Here is a 23,803-nt window from a genome sequence, read left to right as displayed (position 1 = left end):
GGAGACTCTCTAAATAGAAATCGAGTGAGCTTATTAATTTAGACTATTCTGAGAACAATGACAAAGAAGAGGAATTAGAAGATACCGCCGAGTCAAGCACAAACCAGAAAACCCGATTAAAAATACCTCGAGTGTCAATTCAGAAGTGGAACAGATTTCATGCAGTCTAATATGAAACCTATCAAGTGTTTTTATGTTCTTTTTTATTTTCAGTTGTTATGTTTGATCTAGGCGTATGAATAAAGTTTATTTTTAGTTTTTTTTTTTAACTTAAAGTTTATTGGTTGAGTACCATGTGGATATTTAAAAAAAGTTATAAACTTTAAAGAATAAAATTATAAACTTTATCATTTAATCAACAAAATAAACTTACTTTACAACTATAACCACTTATATTTTATTTTTTGTCATTTGATTTTGTTATTTTTTTATTAAAAAATGAAACTTTACACGTGTAAAACAGTTTTTTACTTTATTAATAAACAAAACATTTTTGTTTTTATAAAAAAATAATTCTTTTATAAACATTTTTTGTAACAAGTAATATAAATAAAATACTCCAGAAATTTACAATCTTTACTAGATAAATACTAAATTGTGTTGCAAATTTTTAGAAATTATAAGTTAACTATATTGTTATAGATAATATTAGTAAGTTTCAAAAGATTTATGTACCAATTTGACTAGATACATAGTAGATTTTGTTGCATATTTTTAGGGATTATTAGTTAAAAGTAGACTCATATAGATAAGATTAGTTAGAAACTAAAAATATGAACTTAGTATGATATAAAATTAATAAAGATATTAACTCTTAACATCCTTTTTCTATTAAAACAGTACTTGAAATTTTATTAAAATATAATGTTTTTATATCTTTAAAAAAATGAAATTTAACTATTTAAGTTAAAGGTCTAAAACGTACTTACGAGTCAAATACTATTTTTTATTTTTATAAAAACAAAAATTTTAAATTAAAGTTTATTGGATGAGTACTATGTGAATATTTAAAAAAAGTTATGAACTTTAAAGAATAAAATTATACTTTATAATTTAACCAATAAAATAAACATACTTTACAATTATAACAACTTATCTTTTGATTATTAATTTTTATAAAAAAAAACAAAATTTTACATATGTGTAACATTTATGACATATATCCCCCACAATAATATCATCACAAATATTATACGAATAAGAAAACTATGAGAAACGAGTGCCGCAATGCAAAGTGTCGCTCCCGCCGCATCGCGCGGGCACCTTACTAGTATAGAACTATGTACCTTATCAAAGTAATAAAGTTAATACAGTAGACAGACTCATGGGTTTGGGAAAATGGAAGTGGTGTTGATTTCTCTATTAAAGATCTTCGTTTAGAAATCACTAAAGCAGGATCCGACGAACATGCCAGCGGGTCGGCTTTCTTTTGGAATTCTTGGGCACCACTGAAGGCCAACTACCTCCTATAGAGAGTTCTCTTAGGTAAAGTGACGACTAAAAGGGAGTTACACAACAGAGGAATTGCCCTCCAGGACCTGCAGCCTGTATGCTTGCCAGAAGTGTCTGGTGGCATGTGTTTGTTTGGGTTAGGGTCCCCATGCCTCCTAATCTTAACACCACAAAGGAGATCATTGAAGTTCTAACTTCTAGCCCGGGTGCAAAGAGATGGAAAAGGCTCGTTCGTTTAGCTGCAATGGCCACTATATGGAGAATCTGGGATGCGCGAAACAAAAAAGTTCTCGAAGGGACGACAACGAGTATACAGAAGACCGTTGATTTGATAAAGGAGGACACCTTCTCTTGGGTCTCACACCGATCAAGCATTCCAACTCCAACCTGGGACGACTGGCTTAGTTTTAATATGGTAGGATTACTGTAATGTGGCACTCACTCCTGCCTCGCTTTGTTTCGTTTTTCTTTTTTCTGTTCTGTTGTTCCTTCTTGTTTTGTTACCCAACTTCTTGCTGATTTCTATATATATACATAGAAGTTTTCGCCGTTCAAAAAAAATAAAGTTAATACAGTCTCATACATTTCTTCAGACCACCTCAAACATTTCAAAGGCATATGGGCCGGTCCTATCATATGCCGGCGTTTTAACCAACAAACTTATCGCTTACTTACAAAACCACAAAAGTAATTTCTATAAATTGCAAGCTTCCATGGAACAATGGTTGTTTTGTAGCAATGTGAAAGGTACGATGGCTGAAATGACATACACGGTTCATGTATTTATTCGTGTCAACGACATCTACCCTAACCCGCATGTAATTGGCATATGACTGTTGTACACTGTTTATAATAAGGTTGTATATGGATTGCAGGATGCACTTGCAAATTATCCATTTTTAACCTTTTTATTATAATTTTAAACAGATTTGTGTGTCCGCCCCTTTGCCTTTAGCACAACGCGAACACCATTCGTTTATTACTTGATATGACACGTCAACCAAAACAAACCTGATAACTCTTGACGTGTTTCACATGCATCATGTTGCACCTCATAATGTTCTCCAATATATACGATACGTAAATGGTAGTAGATCAGTTTTCACTACACTGTATGCCAATGTGAACTTAATGTACAATAAGGTATAGGTAATCACGGGCCTGTTTCTAGTTTCTACTGACATGGCCAGCATTTTTCTAAATATAGGAAAATTTCGACAAATTGTATTAAACCAATCTTTTAACTACTAAAATGCTTAAAACATTCATGAGAGTACATACCAACCGCCCCTCGTTTCCTTTCTGAAGTTAAAAAGTTGATCACTTGAGCTTCTTCCTGTAAGCAAGAGTCTGAAAACACACCGAAAACAAAGTCAAAAAAAGTAAGTCAACTAGGGATATACTTCCATGAACAGTTCAAAAGGGTCAAATGGTTTGAAAGTTTCGTAGCAGATTAAAGCAAAAAGTTTGGAAAAAAAGTGAGTGTTTTGATCGGGTTAATGTTTCTTCTGAAAACTAATAACTTGTTTCTTTGTGCAGTTTGTTGATTTGGATGCCTGACCCTAAATGATAATAGTTTCCAGGTAGTGTTTGTGTGATTTGGCTGCATAGATACAGAAAGAGCTTCAAATAGCAGCTGCTGTTTTTGCCCAAGTTGGGGTGTGTGTATCTTCACATTTTGCATACGGTCGAAACCAAAACATAACTCATAGAGTAAGAAGAAAACATAATTCCATTAGGAACAAAAAGATAAAATAGGAAATCAAAATTCAAATCAACAATAAAAGATAATTTTGATCTTCTCCATTTAGATTGCTTTGCTGCATCAGATCATCCACTAAGTAGTCACTTATTAATACTAGATTTAATTTTGACCCATTCACTTATGAATAATGGGTCGGTCAATTTGGGTCATGATCTTCTCTCCAATGTGTTAAAAAACATATTGATACACTAAACTTTAATAAGGATTAGAAACTATGAACAAAAAGTGTCGTCAAGCACTCAGGCCAACCACCTCTATGTGGTGTGTCTGGTCAACCATTGAATCCAGTTGCTTTCATCTAGTAAAAACTACCGCTTCTTAACCATAAGTCTAAAAAGTGGGAAGCCAGAAACCATGAAAAGTTATCCGAAGCGAAGACCTAGTAGTCTAAGCCAACTTAACACAAAGAGTAGATTTGGATTTGGGTTGTGTTTTTTCCTCAAAACGGGTCAAATATAAAATTGCTAAACATCCAAAAATTAGTTAAAATATAGGCAAAGAAGCATTTGTGGCAACCAACCAACCACCTGTTTCAACCTGCCTGAACCGTTATCGCCCAATTTGACACCTTAAACAATGGTCAACGAGAATGGAGCCTAAATTTCAGGTATCTACTACTTTAATCCACATGTACGTTTGTTAAAGAGAGGTTGCTTACTAGAAAATCTTCCTGAGCGGAAGTTTTTGCAATATCTAACAAGGTTTGTTGCTCTTCCAGCAATTGCAAAGGATTGATAACAACAACAGGCTGTTCGCCAGCAACAACCTTTAAAGGATTGACTTCAAAATGATCCCCTTTCACCAGCAGTAGTTCGATCTCATCATCTTGTAAGCCTTTCTCAAGAGCAACATACTATATAGAAACAAGGCCAACTTCAATTACCAGTTAAACAGAAGCTAGCTACTCAGAGAGCATATATTATATTACCTACCTGGCTTACATGTATAATTGGCATGGTGGGGCTGCAGCAAAGATACACGTGTTGCGGATTAGGTATATTTTCTTCATCTAAAGAGATGAGCTTCAGATGGATATCCAGCTGGAAAACAAAAGCCATTTTATCATCATGATAAGGGAAAGGCAGGCAGTAAGAAGAAGAATAAGAATAGAAAAGTTACCTTGTGATTGTTTTGAGGTAATTTCCTAATATGATCCATGAGCCTAGAAACTCTAGCGTTCCTTGAACTATTGCTTAAGCTACCATGTCGTGTGTGACTTCTGATGCCACCTCCACCCCACGCTGGAATTTCAACGGATACACCAGTCGTCATTTCTCTATTAACATCATCAGCACTACTTACACCTCTCCTTTGTCTTCTAGGTCTTACTTCATGTTCATCATCAGAAGATGAATCTTTGTTAACACCATCATCATCTTCATTATCAGACGATTTCCTATTTCTTCCCCTCGTGTTGTTTTCCTGTGACCTTCTCATAAATACTGAAGGTGTCGCTTTAGCAGTTGTGCGTTTCTTTGCCAATGCTTCTAATTGACGTCGAGATGTCTGAGCAATTGAGGCTTGGATCTGTCAACATTACTCATTACTTACATTGTATTAATCTAATAAAAGCAGATAAGTTTTCAACATATTCCTCACCTGCTTATTCTGAGCTTTCTCCTCTTCTTCAAAGGCAAACTCCTATATTGTTATTTAATAATATATAAAAAAAAAAAAACCAAGTTTACTAGGTATAAATATAATAGAACACGAAAATGGGTCTGAGTGAAACATAGTTGTCAATAGCGGCTATAGCGATCGCTATAGCGCGCTATGTATAATGTAGCGAATCGATGGAGTGTCGCTATTTGGGTTATAGCAACCAATAGCATAAATAGCAACAATTCACTTTTTTTGATGTAAATAGCAATTAGATATAGCTATAAAATAGCTGGATTTATAGGTTTTTGTTAAATATACATGTAAAATAACATATATATACCAGGGTATTTTGATATAATATACATATAAAAAATTTTAAATTCTTTTTCTAGTGTATCGCTATTTATAAAATAGCGGTTGCTATTTGTCCATATAGGTCCCTTGTCGCTATTTGTCACTATTCGCTATTAACAACTATGGAGTGAAAGCAGACCTCTGCCTCAAATTTATCAATGTCAGGATAGAGAAGTGCAATGAGGGCATCATAATTAGGGTCATCCCTCAAAGAACGACGACTTGCACAATGAGCACGACAAGCAGGGCATTCATTGTTCCTACCATACCATGTTGAGCTAAGTAAGTATTCAGAGCAGTTGGTTGGTGAAAAAGCATCCAATAGTTGGTTTGTAAACATACCCCATTCTCATTGATTTGTCTATGCATTCCCTACAAAAGCGGTGCAGGCATTCCATAACCGTTCTGGTTTTCCGAATTATTCCTATTCACGACAAGCACAGATTAATTAACATGTTCGAATATTACAAATTGTTGTTCCAGACAGTAGAGAGAATATTCAAATGATAATTGTAATGAAGCAGAGGTTGGAAAGTAGTACCTAAGCAAATTGGGCATTGCACTTCCTTGCGAATTTCAGCCAGCTTTACAAGGATAAAACTGCAGCAAGCAATAAAAAAGGATGTAAAATCAGCCACTGAAAAATACTTGTCAAGTGTGCAACAGAAACTAATACAAACCATTTAAAATAACACAAAAACGATTAGCAACTATGTATTGCGCCTTGTCCTGCTATCACAGATTAACTGCATTCTCTTAAATTTTCTATTATATTATTGAATACATACATAAATATATCCATATATAGTATGTGTGTATATCATTATATTATTGAATACTGGATAAGCATTCAGTGGTTATCATCTTAAAGCTAGTAGTTTTTTTTTAATCAAATGCAATGCAGATATACATTGTGTCCGCTGAATATCAGACGTGTTCCTATAAAAGGAATAGCAAAAAGCAGAGACAGTCCAAGTTCATATGCTTTATTATGTGTAATTACAATTATTTATAATCATCTTATAGCTAGTGGTTTTCTTTTGTCAAATGCAGTGTAGATATAAATGTGTCTGCTGTGTTTGATACCAATTTACAGGTCTACTGACTACTCAATAGTAGACAGACCTGTGTCTACAGATAAATAGCAACAACTATGATATGTGTATATGTTTGTTGGATCTCTCTCTCTCTCTCTCTCTATATATATATATATATATACATATGTGTGTGTGTGTGTGTAGGCAGCAACTTATACAATATCCTCCAGAAAACAGATCCATAATATTCTAAATACTTATATCCTCCATCCATATCTATATAAATTAGTATGGTAATATATTAAGCGTTTCATAAAACAAACTACATTTAAAGTATTTTATCATTACAAGCTACCTACTGATTTTTGATCCAAAATGACTTACTAAGTTTATAATTAAACAAAGTGAGTGTCTGAGAAAACATATTAAAAGATATGGTGGAATGAGAAATTGCAATTTAGAAGAGAAATGAGAAATCTAGCCATCTAGGTAGGGTATGGAACTGTAAGCTTAAATTATGGTTTTATCATCCACAGGAATCTGACAAAATGATTATTAGAATGGTATGTATGGTAGCAAGCAAACTGGCACAGAAGACACAAAAGAGCATGCAGATCTCACTCACATACGGTGATGAAATGATAAGTGGGTAGAGATTAGATTAGATTAGATTAAACTCACTCTTCCTTGTCACTGCAACTAGAGGAAGCGTCATCCGTTTCTGGTGCTGATCCAACAAACAAACAAACAAAGAAACAAGAAATATGAGGAGATTAGATAGATCCATCCATACAAACAAATGCGGAGGGAGGGAGTTGAAAACTCCGAAACACAAACAAACCTTGTTCGTCGTGATTGTTACGTTGCAGCTCTTCATCGTCCTCGTAAAGCGAACGCTTTTGAGCCGGCATTGAGAGAGAGAGAGGAATAGCGTGGTGCCGTGCTGCTATGGTCAATGCGAATCCATCCTTCCCTATTCAAAGCAAAAATAACTCTGGCCACCGGTATCTTTTTTTTTTTTTTTTTTCTAAGCTTTTTTGAACCAACTTATTGACTTATTGGTTCTTCAAAAAGCCAATAAGTCAAAATAGTGTTTGGCTAAGTTTTTTTTTTTTTTTTGAAAGGTGTGAATTATTCGCGAATGTCGAGAGGTCTAGCATATGTTGTCTTAACCGGGTCCGCGCTAGAGAGCCCCCTCCCACAATAGATCCCCAATTTAAACTCCTTAATGAGAAACCCCTATCACCAAGACTCGAACTTGAGACCTTGAGGGAAAAACTCACCCGGGCCTACCATAAGTGGAACTTAAATACCCGTGGCCACCACTAGAGCACTAGTGATAGTCCTTTTCAAAACAACTTTTCAGTAGGGAGAAAAAATCATTTTTGAAAAGTCAGAAATTTGTGACTTTTTAGAGCTTTTCAACACAATTACAAATTTACCCCCTACCAAACAACTTTTTTACCCCTTACCAAACAACTTTTTAATATGAAGAATGTCCTTTTTAGTAATTTTGGTTTTTTCCACCCAATAAGCTAATCCAAACACTTTTTTAAAAACTCATTCTCAGACCATGTGTAGTGGTAAATTGTTATAATACCCCCACCATGCGGCATTATCCGACACGTGTCATCCCAGTCAGCATGGGACGTTATTGCAAAAGTGACGTAGTGGGAATAATGCCCAAATAATGCCCCTTCCAATTATTAAAAAGGATAAAAAAAAAAGAAACTTTGTTTGATCATACGTGTCAGCCCACTTATGTCTCTTCTCATTGGTCAGTCAAAGTTGACCACTTCTTTCTTGAGCGTTTTATTTATAACGCTGGTTCAATTTTTTTTCAAAAAAATTCTCAAATAACGCCCCATGTAATGGTGAGGTAGGCGTTTTTGAGCGTTTTTTTTTTTTTTTGAAATTTTTTTAAAAAAAACGCCCCACTACACATGGTCTCAAAAAGTCATAAGTTAATAAGTCCTTTTAATAAAAAAGTCCTTTTTAAGTTAAATAAGCTTAGCCAAACATGCCCTTAACCTCAGTCACTACCCTTCACCAATTAACTCTCATAGCTCTATTCTATCAAGATGCACCCACCACCAACAAAATACAAGTAAAAAAATCTCTCTCTTGTCAATCTATACTTTCTATATAAAAGGAGAAATCCAAGTGACATAAGAAAAGCTGATGTGTCAGCTAGAGAGCATGTCTAACAAGGTTTTTCTTATGTCATTATTACATCATAATGCCTAATATTAAAAGAGTTTAAAATTCAAACTTGGCTCACATTTAGATTCCAAAGGTCTGCCCATTTAAAACCTCTGTAATAAAAAACCACTGTCCATTCAAGCAACTGTAATCAAAACCATTGTCCATTCAAAGGTCTGTCCATTCAAACGAATGTAATCAAACCACTGTAATCAAACCACTGATGATTCAAAATTCAAACTTCAAAATTCTGGCTCCACGTTCAAAATTCAAAATTCAAACCATATTTTCTAATTCTATAAATAAGACATAATTATCTGGCTCCACCCATTCAAATCTTTCTCGCTAATATCTGCGAGCGTGTCTCTCTCTCTCTCTCTCTCTCTCAGCCGCTATTATCCGATTACACTTCTTTGTTCGAATGTTTGATGATTCTGTTTACATGTTATCGTTCCGGTATCATTGTTCCAACATCGTCGTTTCAATGAAGCTCCCCATCACACATCAACCTTTCAATATCGATGTTGCAATATAATTGTTGCAACATCGTGAAAAGTTGCATGTGCTACATTCTTTGATGGGAGAGTTGCAACTTCAACCGACGAAATGTATCTTCTATCGTGAAAAGTCAGTTGTGCTACAACAGTTGAGAAGAGACCTTTGCATTTTAGGTTTGTTTCTTTTTTTGATTAACTGTTAAGATGCATGTTTATATTATCAAAATGAACTACTACAGAGAAAAATAGGAATTTAATGAAATATTTATAAAGTATTACACGCTAGGGATAACACTTGCTAAGATTTTGAAAGTTTATATTATTAAAATGCATGTTTTGATCATTGATAATGATAATAAACAACAAAAAAAAAGTCCGAATTTTGTTCATCTGATATTTAAATAGTATTACAAAAGTTAGATTTTGAAAAATAATAAAACATACACAAAAATAATAAAACATACACCCTCTGTTGAACACTTCCTAGGATTTCTAAGACTCTTGCCTTCTTCCATGAAACTTCATCTTTTCCTTTTATTTTGCAGATCAACTAGTGATGTATTGCAAAATACATCTATTTATCATGCATAGTTTGTATAGATTTCGTATTCGTTTGTTTCAATTCTTAGGTAGAATTAGTTTCTTTTGATAGTTTGTTTGTTCGCAGGTTCTGGTTGCTGAAAAGTGAAGAAAATGAGTAAAATCTGTTGGAAAAGAGTTAGCTGAACGGGAACGAAAATCGAAGAATTCTGGAAAAAGGCTCTTGTCGCGCTACGTGACCCTAAGAAGGATATGGCTTCGCGTAACGCCAAGAAATTCAATATGATTTCTAGAAATTCGAGGCGCCGCGCTATGCGTAGGCTACATGGGATACCCGTTGTGTAATGCGACGGGGGTAATATTCGCAACAGAGTCGTTTTGGTGCTGGATTCCTTCCTGAAAGTCACATATATAGATCATAAACATGCAAGTTAACCTAGTTACAATCTTGGACGAATTAAGGCAAACTCAGCACCAAGTTTGGCAAGGTTTTGAAGCTTTCGAAGTAGAGGAATCATTCAGTAGGAGCTGGAATCGAAGGATTGAAGATTTAACGGGTTTTGTCTCCCGATTTACTTTGTTCTTCGTGTTTCTTACTTTTGTCAATTAATTCCTTTGTTAAGATGTTTGTTTTGTTCTTGAAACCATGTTTTCTGGCTAAATTCCTTAAACTACTTAGGTTAGGATGAAAACTTGTTAAAGATTGGAATTTTATCGGTTTCTAGTGTGATTATGGATTTTCTTTGAAAAGTAAAAGACTTTGGTTCTTTGATTTGGTGTGTTTGCGTATCTTTACTTGATTATTCATTGGTTATTGTTTCACATAAATTCTGATGAATGTCATTCATGTAATGAGTTTGTGTTGATTATCGAGTCCTTGCGGGTTTTGGGTAATCGTTTGGTGAATTGGCCAATAAACCATAGAAACAATATTCAAGAGTTAATTTGGTTTTGATATTCTACTAACTTTAGTCACCGTAAAGTGCTAGGTTATTAATAGGTCTAGATTGGTAAATTGCTAGGATCAAGTTTTGTAAAAAGCCAGTTTTAGTTGCCTTGCCACTATCTTGTCTATTAAACTAAATCGAGTTCCTTAGTCGTCTTAGACTTCCAGTGTGAGGTAGTTGTCACTTTATGGCTCTTTTTGTAACAACCCGCACGTTCGTACGTTGTTACTACTCGTTATAGTCGTTACGCCTAGCACCAGAGATTCGAATCATAATGTAGCCATATCGAATACATCGCTACTTCGTAATATTTTTGCATATTACGCATACTTTATCGCTATAACACATCACATCGCACACACTAACACTCACGATGACGTTGAGTGAGGACCTATTCTACCCTCCTCGATAGCCGTGATGTGTCGCAACACAACGCATATTCGAAATGTGCAACTTGATTATCGCAATGCATACCTTGAAATGTGGATATTTATACGACCCTATGTGACCAATTATAATAAATATATGAATGTGTGTACGAAAATGTGTAACCAGACTATCGCAACGCTTAACGAACAAAACGAAACATCGAAACGCAATTCGCCGGAGGCCACCGATCGAATGGCCATCCGATCAGATGACCATCCGATCGGATTGCCATCCGATCCATAGCACTCCATCACCTTCTCTCCTCTTCACCTATAAATAGCCCTTGTCAAATCACTGTTCAAGTGATGTGACAGCTCTCACTCGACCAGCATGCTTTGGGGCTATTTTCTCCCGATTCTTGTAAGTTTCTACCTCAAATCTTGTACTTCTATGATCTACACACACTCGTTCACCTTTTCCAACAACAAATCTCACCTTTTCACCGTAAAATCCTCTGATTTGGGGCGTTCTAAGGTGATGTCATCATGGAGTTCTTAGGAACAATGAAGTGTGACCTCATCTCATCAAGAACAGTTCAGATCTAATGGATTCCACGGTATGTAAACTCTAATCGCACCTAGATCTAAGCTGAATCTAAGTATTTCAAGCTTCTCTCAAGCTTTCTTAACTTTTTACTCAAAATCGATAGAATCGGAGCTCGCTCAGACCTTCTACTCATTCTATAGTGAAGTGTCGGTTTGAGAACTGATTTCTATCGACGAGATGACCGGTTAACGGGTTGAACACGAACAACCGTCAAGGACAGTTAACTGATCGAACGGGGTGATTCCTATCCGATCTGATGACTTAGCCTTGATGGATTCCCTTATTTAATACGTTGTCATACCGTCTCGATCAAACCGCAAACTTTCAAAAATAATCAAGTTCAAGACGATCAGATTCGTTGGGACGGATTGCTGTCCGATCGGATTGCCATCCGATCGAACTGCTATCCGATTGGATTGCACTTGGTTCCACACTTAAACTTTTTTTCAAACTTGCAAGGCTCTGAACGTTGAACGGATTGCCCTCCGATCGAACGACCATCTGATCAGCTGACATTTGGAACTTCGACACTTAAACTTTTCATGAGTTTCAAAGAACATCAGTTCCTAACAGATTGCTATCCGACCGGATTGCCATCCGATCAAGTGACCTTCCTGCTGTGAACTTGCTCTCACTAGAAATGTCTCACCAATCGGGTTGCTATCCGATCGAACGACAGTTTGTTCAAACAACCTGAAGGGTAGAGATACTTCTCTATTTTTAAAATGCTACAACAAAAACTTCAAAACCATCTTACACAAACACATCCATCCCGAACGGATTGACATCCGATCGAGTGGTCGTCAACCGATCGGATAGCCATCCGATCGGATTACTATTCGACACTTGGTTCACCCGCCACCGTTTAACGCACTGTTCAACGCTTACACTATCAATCTGTAATCAGGCTAATCTCAGATGCGCTCCTTTCAATCCAACCAAGTTGTGTTTACTTGCTGAACACCGACTGTGAGTATGCTCGAACCCGTTTTAACGCATTTTGGGTGTAACATACGTTCCTATCGAATCGAATTTATCAAAATGAATTATTCAATCAAACTGTTTATCACTTGCGAATAACTGTTATGCATATTTACACGTGATGCTAGTTACATATGTGTTAGGACTTTTACTCGCGAGGTCCCGCCTTAACTAGTATAGTACTATAGAACCCGACGGAGTCTAGTTAGGATGAATAGCAACCGCAATCGCAGCTCGAGAGACTTAGCTGGTAGTATCTGTCTAATATATGTGTTGAGGTATCTCGTTTATGTATGTGGTAATTCGCAACACTTTTATCTACTATGTTTCGTTATCAAAACTTGTATACTCGCCAATACTTTCGTATTGACGTTGTTTTAACGTATGTTGTAGGTTTAGTCGCAGCCTACATCAAAATCAAGCTAGGAAGTCTAGAAACTCACCTAAAATCTAGGTTGTCGGATTTGTATTGTTGAGAGGACAAGAAATCAGTGATAACTTATATGATTGTTTCGTTTGTTAGTATGGGATAACAAATGTAATAAATATTGTCGCTTTTAGTTGTTATGGATTCTCTTGAGCAATCTGATTCGCCTAGTGCCACGCCCCGATGATTCCGCCATCGGTTGGGGTGTGACACTTTTCTAGGAAGTTAGACAACTGTAGGGGAGTCTAGTTACCGCTGTAGTCGTAACAGTCCTTTAGAGTTCCATAGGTGTCTTCCCGAGAAGGGTTGGGGGTCCTGTTCAATATCTCTTAGGATTTAGCACTAAAAGATCCCGGTTCCATATCACATTAGTAATTGATAGAAATTCATTCGATAGCAAGTGGGATTCCAACCTAGGTAGTTCTTCATCACCGCTGAGTAAAACCTTTGTTCTGAGTCGTGTTCAAGTTTGTCTAGTTAATTAGTATTTAATTTAATTGCAAATTTAGGATTTTTAGAAACACCCCCCCCAAACAAACACAAAAATGGTTAGTGTCGTATCAGTGTCAGTCTAGATACAGTCGTTAGTGTAGTTAAATAGAGTCTCGTGAGTTCGATATCCGGATTTGGGGCGTTTTTTTGCTCGAAAACACCAAAGCCCCATTTTGATGCCAATCACATGTAACCCTCTTCTTCTTTAGCCCATCAATTTTTTCATGGTTTTTTTTTTTTTTTTTAATTCTTTACAACTCTTTTAACATAATGCTCACATCTCTACTACACCCATTTTAGAAAAACGGTTTGCTGACTAAAACGACATGTGACGGACAAGGATGGTGAGACACTATTCACCCAAACATATAGTTGAAGAATACGAGGTCGTATAGTTAGCAAAGCAAAGCGGCTGATGAAGAAGTGACCTGGTAAGTCGCAACCATTCTTCCTTCCTTAGGACTAGACAACCCCAACCCAACCCAAAATCCGAGTATGGGTCTGCCGGAGGTTGTTGAAGTTGCTCGGAGTTTCGCCGTGATGATCAGAGTTGAGGGCCCGGTGAGCTTTTATCCACTTTACACGCACGCCCCCTTTCCCTTTCCCTTTCTATGCTTGCTAACAACCCAAAATTTCACAGGACCCAAAAGGATTAAAGATGAGAAAACATGCTTTTCATCATTACATGTAAGTTAATCACACTTGTCTTCTTTGTTTTTGTTTTGACTTATATCTATCTATAGGGAGTGATTGAACTGAAGCATTTAGGATATGATTTAATAACATTTATGGTCTGAGATTCATCAATTGGAGCTCCAAGGAGATTTTTAGAAACTGGATATTATCATATCTAATTAATTATAAGGAATTAAGGAGGGAGGGCTTATGCACGGGAAGTAAACCAAACCATTTGTTTCTGTATATGGGTGGAATTTTATGATCAAACACGAATGTGATGGCAGTTTGAATATGATATAATAATTATCAATAACAAACTGTATGTAATTGGTAGATCAAATGAACCAATTTGCCAATACTATGAGCACCTATAGGGAGTGATTTAAGCATATGGCTTAAATGATGTACATCTAGTATATATATATATATCACAGAATATAGAGACTTCCTGATTTATGACCTATGGGCAAACCCCTTTTCGCTTTAGCCTTAAGTCTTCTTGAGTTGTTGGACTAAAGCTTATTTATAAGTTTCTCAGACAAAGTTTTACTTTTGCATGCGACTAGTGTCTTTTCTTATGTTTGGCAGATTAAGAAATTTATGCCCTTTTTGTCATGTATTCCCTTGTTTCTTATATATTGAGAGGCACAGTTTAACTTTTGGTGTAAAATTAGTCCAAATTTAAACCTCAAATGTTCAATGGCTTTATATAAAAAAATAAAATAAAATGTTATTATTTTCGGTAAATTTGTGACAAAATTCATATCATGTTTTTAAATTTGGATATATATATATATAGGGTGGGGTTCTAGAGTGAACACTAGTGTATTTGTGAACTGAGTGAACAAATCCTGACCATTGATTTACATCATCAAATCGTAAAATACACTATTGTATTTTCATCATCAAATCCTGGCCCTTGATTTATACTTGTGTATACACATGTGTATTGATTTACAAATCCTAGCCCCAATTCGCCCCTAGCAGCGCTCATAAATGCTACACCACTGTTTTTAAATCTCAAAATGTCTATCTTGTTGTTTTGAGAACTCAAGTTATTCCACAAAGCTCCTAATTGTAAGAAGTGTAAGAAGACTTTATAGAGTGACAAATGTCCAATAACCTAAAACCTAAACCCACTACACCACCACCCAAAACCTAAACACCCACCCCACCACCACCCAAAAATCTAAACCCCCATCCCCCAAAAAGCTAACCCCCCCCCCCCCCCCCCCCCCCGGCGGCCAAAAGAATAAATGGTGTGGGGGTGGGGGGTTTAGGTTTTTGGGTGGTGGTGGGTGTTTAGGGTTTTTTTTTTTTTTTTTTTTTTGTGTTGTAGGTTTTTTTTTAGGAGCCTTTGTATTTGATCCTAATCCATATATATATACGGGTTTAACAGAAGTCAACACTATATGTTGTGTCCCCTTTGTCAGACTGAAGGTGAGAGTTGATTGGAAGAGTTGGGCATAACTGAAGTGTCATTAGACTTTATGTTAGAGGTGGGTGGGTTGTTTTGGTTAGTTAACGGTCAACACATGTTCTTTTGCAATGCAAATGTTCTGTTGACTTGTGAATAATTGTTTCTATGTTCTTTTTACCTTTTTTTTATAGAGTATTAATTCATGTTAGATATGTAAAATGTTATAGTATCACAATGATATTTCAGTTAATTCAACTTTGAGTTAGGAGGTTGTATGTATTAACACTATAGGTGACAAGCTTACAATTGACTTGTTCAAGTTCAACCCATCTCCGGTGTTTCTTTTTTTTTTTAAGGAAAAATTACAAGTTTTGTCCTTTATCTTTATACCACTTTTCAGGCAGTGTCCTTTTTAACGAATGTTGACAGACGGTGTCCTTTAATAGGTATTTTGTTGCAAGTTTAGTCCTTTACACCCAACCCAGTTAAAAATCCCTGTTAATTGTTGACAGGCGGTGTCCTTTACTAGGTATTTTGTTGCAAGTTTAGTCCTTTTACACCCAACAATTAACAGGTTTTTTAACTGGGTTGGGTGTAAAGGACTAAACTTGCAACAAAATACCTAGTAAAGGACACCGCCTGTCAACATTCGTTAAAAAGGACACCGCCTGAAAAGTGGTATAAAGATAAGGGACAAAACTCGTAAATTTTTCCTTTTTTATATATATATATTGTTTGAACCATTAGAGATCAAGTATAACCTACTCAATTCATTGGTTATTTATAGCTCAGGGAAAACCACTCTTTCATCATCTGGAATCATATTGCCTAGTTCCTTTGATGTTAGCAGGGAGCCAATGTCATTGGTTATAACAGTTGCATCAATAGTCGAGCCATTTCTTTCATCAAAGCACAGGGATCAGGTTACACTTCAACTTTATCTTTTAATGCCATAGTGTTATTTGTGTGTAACTGTGTATATCTGTTTTTCTTATAAGATTGACCAGGTCAAACCAGATTTGATTCCTGGTGCGCGGATTGATATAATGGTAGAGGTAAAACAAATTACTTTTGACGCTTTACCCTACCGCCTGCTCTGAACCCTTGTTTAAATGCGGATAGGTTAAGATTTATTTGCATAACTTGGTGCCTGTGATGCAGGGGAATGCTACAAAGTCTGACACTGAAACTCTTCATTGGCTACCTGCTCAACTTATAGCTTTGGTAGATACATTTTACTTGTCCTGCAATAATTTTTATTTTTTATTATTATTATGGTTCAAAACAAACTTACAAAATAATTTGTCTTCAAATTTGATATGCATGCTCAAAGGTTATAGTGGATGTAATGTACTCTTCCTCATGAAAGTTGGTATACCTAGATGTGGCAGTTTCGATACATTTATCTATAAAATGGTTACATTGGGTTATTTTTAATCTCTACGGGTTAGATAGGGCAAGCTAAAAAGAAAATGGGCCGAAAGTCTTCCATAGTGATAGTGTATATTAATGCATATGACTTTTGTAAGTAAATCATATTTGGCACACTAAATTATTATAAGAAAATTTCAAGAAATGTGCAAAGTCATTTAAAAATAGCTTGTTTTGACCCATTACCCAATCTGTCCATTTTGTCACCTCTAGGTTCTTTCCCTTTTTCTAAAGTTCCTACGTTATTATTAAGGATCTCCTGCTATGATCATTGTTTTTATTTTTTTGGTTTATTGCAAATTGCAAATAAAGGTCGACATCCCTGCTTCATCTGTCGCTCTCCAATCTTTAGTGGGTGGATCATTGGATCATGGCTGGGAAGTTGGTTGGACTTTGGCCTCTTACAATCAACCATATTTTGATGCTACACAGAAGGAGGAGGTATGTTCCACCAATCCAGTTATGGTCCACACTAGAATACAACGACCCATTTCAACCTATTACCTGATGCTGGCTTTAGTTGTAGGAATGCTTATGTTGTGAGTGATTATTTCAGGCAGTCAAAAGTCAAGTTGAACCAAGTCTAAATGGAACTCGAATTGCTATACTGAAAGCTTCTTCAACAAGTTTTGAGGTGCTTTTTGTTTTTCTATATGTAGAAAGGAAGGGTCCTTTAAATCTGCTTTTGCTGCCTTTTTATTTGTTTTTGTTTCAGTTGGAAAATAATTTTGTGTAGGATCTGCCAAAGCTGAAGACATCATCAGCCGGAAATAAGAGGGGTGATCTTGTTGTAGCAATGGGTGCTCCATTTGGTGTATTGTCTCCTGCTCATTTCTGTAACAGGTAATCAATCAATCAATGAGTTGGCTGGGCTATGTATGTTTACTTACCCTTGACTGACTGACTGACTACATGAATGAATTGACATTTTGCTACATGGAGCAGTATATCAGTTGGCTATGTTTCCAACTGCTACCCTCCTACTTCCTCCAAAGCATCACTGTTGATGGCAGACATTCGGTGTCTTCCTGGTGCGTGCACATAACACATTTCTTTTATCAATGTACAGCTGGCAGGAAGGGGTCATGTAACGTGTCAGTTGGGTAATTTAGAGGAAATGGCCAAATGGGTCTAAACTCAACTCTAGTAAGTTAGATTATTTTACACACTAACTATTCTAAATAAACATCTGAAAGTTTTGTACAAAAGATGTTCTGGCTCTGGGTACTAAAACTAACCTTTTTGACTTCCGCCTTTTTTTCTGAGTTAGGCTACAGATTTAGCTATATAATTTTTTATTTTTTTATTTTTCAGGAATGGAAGGTAGTCCAGTTTTTGGGGAACAATCAGAGATTGTTGGTATGCTTACAAGACCACTGAGACAAAGGGGTACTGGTGCTGAAGTCCAGGTGATAAAATATTTACTCCCCTCCCTCTCAAACCGATATATTAAATGCGATTATAAATACAAATTATTAAAATATCGATCCATTTAGCAATGAAACAGAATCCAAGCTCATATAAACATATGTGTTTCTTTCTGTTCACAAATATTAATAGTTGGGTTGGGTGTGATGGCAGCTTGTAATTCCATGGGAAGCCATTATAAAGACCTGTGCCGGATTCCTACCAACCAACACAACCACCCTGAAAGAAGATTCAGTGAAACATCCAAATCCTGTTGAGCTGGCAATGTCTTCTATATGTCTTATCACTATCAATGATGGTGTGTGGGCATCTGGTGTTTTACTTAACAACCATGGACTTATTCTCACAAATGCTCACCTTCTGGAGCCATGGAGGTTTAAGAAAACAGCACCCAGTCATAAAACCGTGTCAAATATCTTTTTTACCCCTTCAAATGATACGGCGGCCTTTGAATCTAAGAGAAATCATCAGAGCATACGGGTTCGTGTGGATTATTTGGAGCGTTGGATTTGGTGTGATGCAAGCGTAGTCTACGTTTCTAAAGGTCCTCTGGACATTGCAGTGTTGCAACTTGAGTTTGTGCCTGATAAACTTGTACCTATTGTTATGGATTTCACTTGTCCCTCTCCTGGATCAAAGGTTTATGTTACTGGACATGGGCTTTTTGGACCTCGTTGTGGTATTCTTTTTAATTTCATGACCATCTTTCTTTAGTGATTGGCGAAAGTTTTCTATCGTTACAAAATCTGTCATAATATGATTTTTGGCATGTTCAGATTTTCTTCCTTCATCTTGTGTTGGAGTGGTAGCAAAAGTAGTTAAAGCACAAGGAGAGGCACCGGCAATGATTGAAACAACAGCCGCCGTGCATCCTGGTGGTAGTGGTGGTGCTGTTCTTAATTCGGATGGTCATATGATCAGTCTTGTTACAAGGTATGGTATTATATGTTTCATCAATTTCTGCCAATGAAACTTGGTTTGGCAAGATGGATGTGTCAACCACCTTTTTATCCAACGTGTCAAATATGAATACAAGAGTTATGCTAATGTAATTTTTTTTAACAACGTTAATTTGTTTTTTTTTTCATTCCAATGAACAAGTCAAATTACATAAGGATAGCAGGTAGACGGGCAACAAACTGCGCTGCCATCCCCTTTTGAATAGAAAACCCTAATCTACTAAAAACAAAGCCTCGCCCCTGAGGGGTCGAAAAGTTGCTGTGGACAACACGCTGAACCTGTTTCCTTTCAGTCTATTGTTTTTATTATACATGTCTGACCCGTTAGAGATGAAATATTCCCGGATAGACCCATGTATAATTAAATGAGTCTAAATTGACACCTTTAAAAAGACCATCTTTCTTTTGATGATGGATGCCATTTTCATTGCCCCAGCATTCATGCTATTAAAGTTCAACTTTTCATTTCCTTTCACCATTAAAGGTTTTAATTTCTAGTACTTTTTGGATAATATATATATTAGGTTATTTTAGAGGTGCCGTTAACCGTCCAAACTGAAGCAAGTCGGCTGGTTTGAGGTTTTTATAGTGTGGTTGGTTCACAGTTTGGTTTTGGCGGTTTGGCTGAGGGCGTGGAGCTTGGATCCAACCGTGTAAAGTGAACCGGCCTTTTAACCTTTATTGTCTTCTTTTTAATTTTTGAATATCTCAGTTTATAAATCTCTGTTGTCAAGGCCCGCGCCTAGGTTCACTTTTCAGGCCCAGCACAGCCTTCTCGCTTTGCTTCAAAAGCCCCACTCTCAGGTCCTCAGGCGCTTTTTTTCAGGCCATGTTCGGATAAAATTCCGGCTAAGAATCGTCTGAAAAACGATATACCAACCCAAAACAAGCCTGGAATGAACCTTAAACAAGCAAAACTAATCCAAAAACATTTGTATTTTTATACTATACGCCTCACGTTTTAAGCGCCTTGCACTGGGTCTCAAGGCTACCCTTTGCTCCTTGAGTGCGCCTTCAACAACTATGTCATATATAAACTAACGGTTAAAAAAAAAAAAAAAGGAAAAGGTTGGTTCAAACCGCCAAATTGGTAAAACCATGGCTGACCAACCCAACCAGCTGGTTTGGCTTGTAGTTCACTGAAACCATAGTTAGTGGTTCAGCACAACATTTCGTCAAAAACAAACAGTGAACACCCCTAAGTTATCTTATTCTCATGTTCGGGTGACTTTTTGTATAAAGTCAATGGAACAAATGTCTTTTACCATCCAGCGGCCAAAAAAATAAGTTTTGTCAAAGTCAAACATGGATTCATTCTTCACCATTAAAATGGTCGAATCTGCAAATTTGGACTTTTTATTCAGGTTAATGAGATTTTGACTTTTGGTGCAGCAATGCTAGGCATGGTGGGGGCACTGTGATACCTCATTTAAACTTCAGCATTCCATGTGCAGCATTGGAGCCAGTTTTCAACTTCTCAAAAGGTTCTTCTTCATCATCATCATGCATTAATTCGTTGTATCTTGTGCTTTGTAATGTGTAAATTGAGTGATTTTTTGTTGAAACTGTATGTAGTAGACATGAAGGATTTATCGATCTTGGAAGATCTTGACCGACCCAATGAACATCTGTCTGCGGTATGGGCATTGATGCCACCCGTATCCCCCAAGCCCAGATCACGTGGAGATGGCATTAAAGATCCCAAGGGTTCAAGATTTGCGAAGTTTATAGCTGAAACACAACTTTTAAAACCAACATCTCCGCCTGACAAGACGGGTCTTGCTTCTTCAAAAGTTCTTCCTAGCAAGTTGTGACAAAAAACAGTAATCACGTCGTTTCTTGGCCAAGAATATGTGATTTGTTGTAATGTATTATAATCAAATGTATAAACTCTTAATATATCTATTTGCTAATAATATTGCATTATTGTCCCAATGTATGTAAAAACGTGACTCAAGGCTAAGTGGCCACACAGTGAGCTTGAGCCTTTCACGCCCCGCCCCCTATGTTCACGTCCTTTTGGGCTGATGTGGCATTGGACGTTAGCACATTGTTGGAGATCATGTGTTATGTGCTCTCACTCAATGACACATTAGTATAATAACGACACACACACCAACCCTACCATTTGTTGATGGGGTGTGAGCCCTTTTGCCCGTGGCTGTAGCCGCACCCCTTACCCCTTACCCACGTCCATCTTTCCCATTTAATTGTTTTATCCAATCAAACATTTACATCACAATCTTTTGTTTTAATTATTTTTATATATGTAATGTAATTTAAACAACATTTTAATAAAGTGGTTAAAGAAAAAAAAGTAAGTGAGATGTTTCCTACCTATGTGGCATTTACTTTTTTTTTTCACTTTTTAGTAAAACAATAACTCCTAGGGGACCACTCGTCTAGTTGTCCGGTAACATTGTCAAGCTTGTCCGATACGTAACAAGTCCGATTGTCTGGACCTCCAACCGACTTATATAGGTGGGCCGCTTCCTCTAAAACCAAAACATTTCTTTTTCTAATTCATTTTTTATATAAACCATTTCTTACTCAAATCTCTTCAACCCATTCACAATTCTCTCCACCCTAGCTCACACAATTATCTCCAACCCATTTTTCATACAATTCTCTCTAACCCATCTCTGAACTATCTCATAATCCTCACAATGAGTTCTAGTGATAAAGAGACACCGGAATCTCCCTTCGCAATTCAGTTTATGCGTCCTTAGATTTCGAGCGTACTTTTCATGCAACTAGCCCAGACCACGGTTTGAACAAATTGTTTGTGATGACATTGACAACATGTCTTTGGCTCTTACACAACATAAAAGACGAGAAGGATCAAGTTCTATACCTCCAAGGAAGCGTAAAGTGATAAACAAGAATCATGAAGATGCAAAAGGTTGTCTCTAGAACGACTATTTTGCTCTTGAGCCGGTGTTCGGGGAAAACTTCTTTAGATGTTTGGTTCCATATGAGTCGCAATCTTTTCCTTCGAATTGTGGATTTGCCTGACAATTATGAATACTTTACGCTAAGAACCGATGCGTTTAATCGAAAGGGTCATTCACGACTCTAGAAATGCACATCTGCCATACGTCAATTGGCATGCGACATTCGAAGCGACACAACAGATGAATACGTACGCAATACTGAATTCATGACCGACATGTGCCTAGGTAATTCTTGCGCGTATGTTGTTAAATTTTATTCCGATAAGTATCTTAGAAGGCCTAACAAAATTAATGCACAATGGTTACTAGAGTTTCATCCACGGGTTACCTGGAATGTTGGGCACCATTGATTGTACCCATTGGCCATGGAAAAATTATCCTATTGCATGGAAAGAGCAGCATACGCGAGGTGACCAAGGATGTCCGACCATAATACTCGAGGCAGTTGCATCCCATAATCTTTGGATTTGACTTGCATTTCTAGAGAGAATGGTTCGAACAATGATCTCAACATCATATATCAGTCACCGATATTCAACAACATAATAATTGGGTTTGAACATCCATGCCATTTTACGCTGAACAGGATGCAGTACAACAAAGAGTACTATCTTGCATGTCACACCCCCAAAATCCACACGCGGAGTATCACCGCCTTGGGAGCGTGACTGGCCAGGATCAAGCCACAATCATATTGAACATGTAATTAATATCAAGTAAAATAAATGCAAACCAATCATTCAATACGATAGGTGTTCAAAACGTAATTATAGTTTCAAAGTATAGCGGAAGCATAAGTATGAAAACCCAATGTAAGTAATAAGTTCAAGTGTATTAAAGTTTAACATAACATCCACGATCCATGCTCCACAACGACATGCACCTTCCTGTGCAAGCTCCATAAGTACCTAAGGTCCTGCAAGGCATGCAGCAGAGAGTCAACAACTAGTTGAGCGAGTTCATAGTTAATAGTTCAGTAATTGAAATAGTATAGTAAGCCCTGTGTTCGTTCCTTAAGTCATGTTTCGTATTAGTTCGTATCGCAGCCCTCTAGGCATGTATGCGAAGATTAGGGAAAATTCTCAAGTATTCTAGACTAGGTATGTTTGTATCGCGGCCACCCGGCACCTGTGCGAAGTTTTAGTGTATAGTTCGCAGCCTTCCTAGGCATGTGTGCGAAGATTAGTCATATTATCGCAGCCTTCCTAGGCATGTGTGCGAAGATCAGTTCTATAAGCATCACTAGTCTAGCAGTATCTTAACCAATCACCTTCCTCACCCGAGGATCACATCACCACGTTCCATTATCTAAAGAAGTACAAATAAATAAATCAATCCCATTCCCACCCTGGGAACCCCATGCCTTGGCTGTGTGAACTCACCTTGGTTTGCTCGGTATGCTAGGTTATGCACTCACAAGTAATCAATCAAGTCCTATTGTATGCACGTATAATTAATCAGTTCAAGTTCGCAATACTTCACATGTAATCTATGTCACAAGTATGTTTAGCAATTGGCAACATGCACCCCGTAAGCAGTTAGTAAGTTCTCATACAATTTATGTTTCACACAAATGTTCATCATAATTTGTACTAACATGGTTATTGATTAACATGCCTGAGAGAGTCACAGTCTTAACTAAGTTAGCAACTTATCAGGGTT

The 23,803-nt window shown here is 36.8% G+C and overlaps 2 protein-coding genes across 7 annotated transcripts; one reads left to right on the top strand and one right to left on the bottom strand.

The window, feature by feature from the left end:
* Nucleotides 1-2,497: 2,497 nt before the first annotated feature.
* Nucleotides 2,498-7,202, bottom strand: LOC110944738 (putative E3 ubiquitin-protein ligase RING1a). Of its 3 annotated transcripts, none has more exons than XM_022186386.2 (10): nt 7,052-7,202; nt 6,892-6,937; nt 5,715-5,773; nt 5,516-5,597; nt 5,313-5,433; nt 4,817-4,858; nt 4,337-4,744; nt 4,150-4,257; nt 3,876-4,070; nt 2,498-2,802 (listed from the first exon to the last, which is right to left on the bottom strand). In XM_022186386.2, exons 1-10 carry the CDS (start codon nt 7,119-7,121, stop codon nt 2,773-2,775), a joined length of 1,161 nt encoding a protein of 386 aa, XP_022042078.1. In that variant the 5' UTR covers nt 7,122-7,202; the 3' UTR covers nt 2,498-2,772. The 3 variants fall into 3 exon arrangements, with proteins under 3 accessions (XP_022042078.1, XP_022042081.1, XP_035846324.1); XM_022186389.2 differs by having other exon boundaries at nt 4,159-4,257; XM_035990431.1 differs by having other exon boundaries at nt 6,892-6,931.
* A 6,451-nt stretch (nt 7,203-13,653) lies between these two features.
* Nucleotides 13,654-21,122, top strand: LOC110944743 (glyoxysomal processing protease, glyoxysomal). Of its 4 annotated transcripts, none has more exons than XM_035990429.1 (14): nt 13,654-13,832; nt 13,912-13,958; nt 16,220-16,292; nt 16,368-16,424; nt 16,531-16,593; nt 17,113-17,241; nt 17,357-17,434; nt 17,537-17,643; nt 17,746-17,831; nt 18,115-18,209; nt 18,382-18,907; nt 19,005-19,161; nt 20,580-20,671; nt 20,766-21,122. In XM_035990429.1, exons 1-14 carry the CDS (start codon nt 13,767-13,769, stop codon nt 20,999-21,001), a joined length of 1,812 nt encoding a protein of 603 aa, XP_035846322.1. In that variant the 5' UTR covers nt 13,654-13,766; the 3' UTR covers nt 21,002-21,122. The 4 variants fall into 4 exon arrangements, with proteins under 4 accessions (XP_035846322.1, XP_022042092.1, XP_022042088.1 ...); XM_022186400.2 differs by having other exon boundaries at nt 20,763-21,122; XM_022186396.2 differs by having other exon boundaries at nt 16,157-16,292.
* Nucleotides 21,123-23,803: the final 2,681 nt, after the last annotated feature.

The sequence above is a fragment of the Helianthus annuus genome, chromosome 1 (assembly GCF_002127325.2).
Source record: "Helianthus annuus cultivar XRQ/B chromosome 1, HanXRQr2.0-SUNRISE, whole genome shotgun sequence".
Lineage (NCBI taxonomy): Eukaryota > Viridiplantae > Streptophyta > Magnoliopsida > Asterales > Asteraceae > Helianthus > Helianthus annuus.
The sequence above is the reverse complement of the archived record's forward strand: the minus strand, read 5'-3'. Positions and strand labels throughout refer to the sequence as shown.

What these genes read in the sequence shown, in the direction of transcription:
- LOC110944738 (XM_022186386.2), bottom strand. Translation starts at nt 7,121, where the DNA reads ATGCCGGCTCAAAAGCGTTCGCTTTACGAGGACGATGAAGAGCTGCAA. An exon ending in TACCTCAAAACAATCACAAG is followed by an intron (nt 4,258 to 4,336) that starts GTAACTTTTCTA and finishes TTTGTTTTCCAG; the next exon opens with CTGGATATCCATCTGAAGCT. An exon ending in CCGCTCAGGAAGATTTTCTA is followed by an intron (nt 2,803 to 3,875) that starts GTAAGCAACCTC and finishes GTGTGTTTTCAG; the next exon opens with ACTCTTGCTTACAGGAAGAA.
- LOC110944743 (XM_022186393.2), top strand. Translation starts at nt 13,767, where the DNA reads ATGGGTCTGCCGGAGGTTGTTGAAGTTGCTCGGAGTTTCGCCGTGATG. An exon ending in CTGCTCAACTTATAGCTTTG is followed by an intron (nt 16,594 to 17,112) that starts GTAGATACATTT and finishes TTGCAAATAAAG; the next exon opens with GTCGACATCCCTGCTTCATC. An exon ending in AGACATTCGGTGTCTTCCTG is followed by an intron (nt 17,832 to 18,114) that starts GTGCGTGCACAT and finishes TTTATTTTTCAG; the next exon opens with GAATGGAAGGTAGTCCAGTT.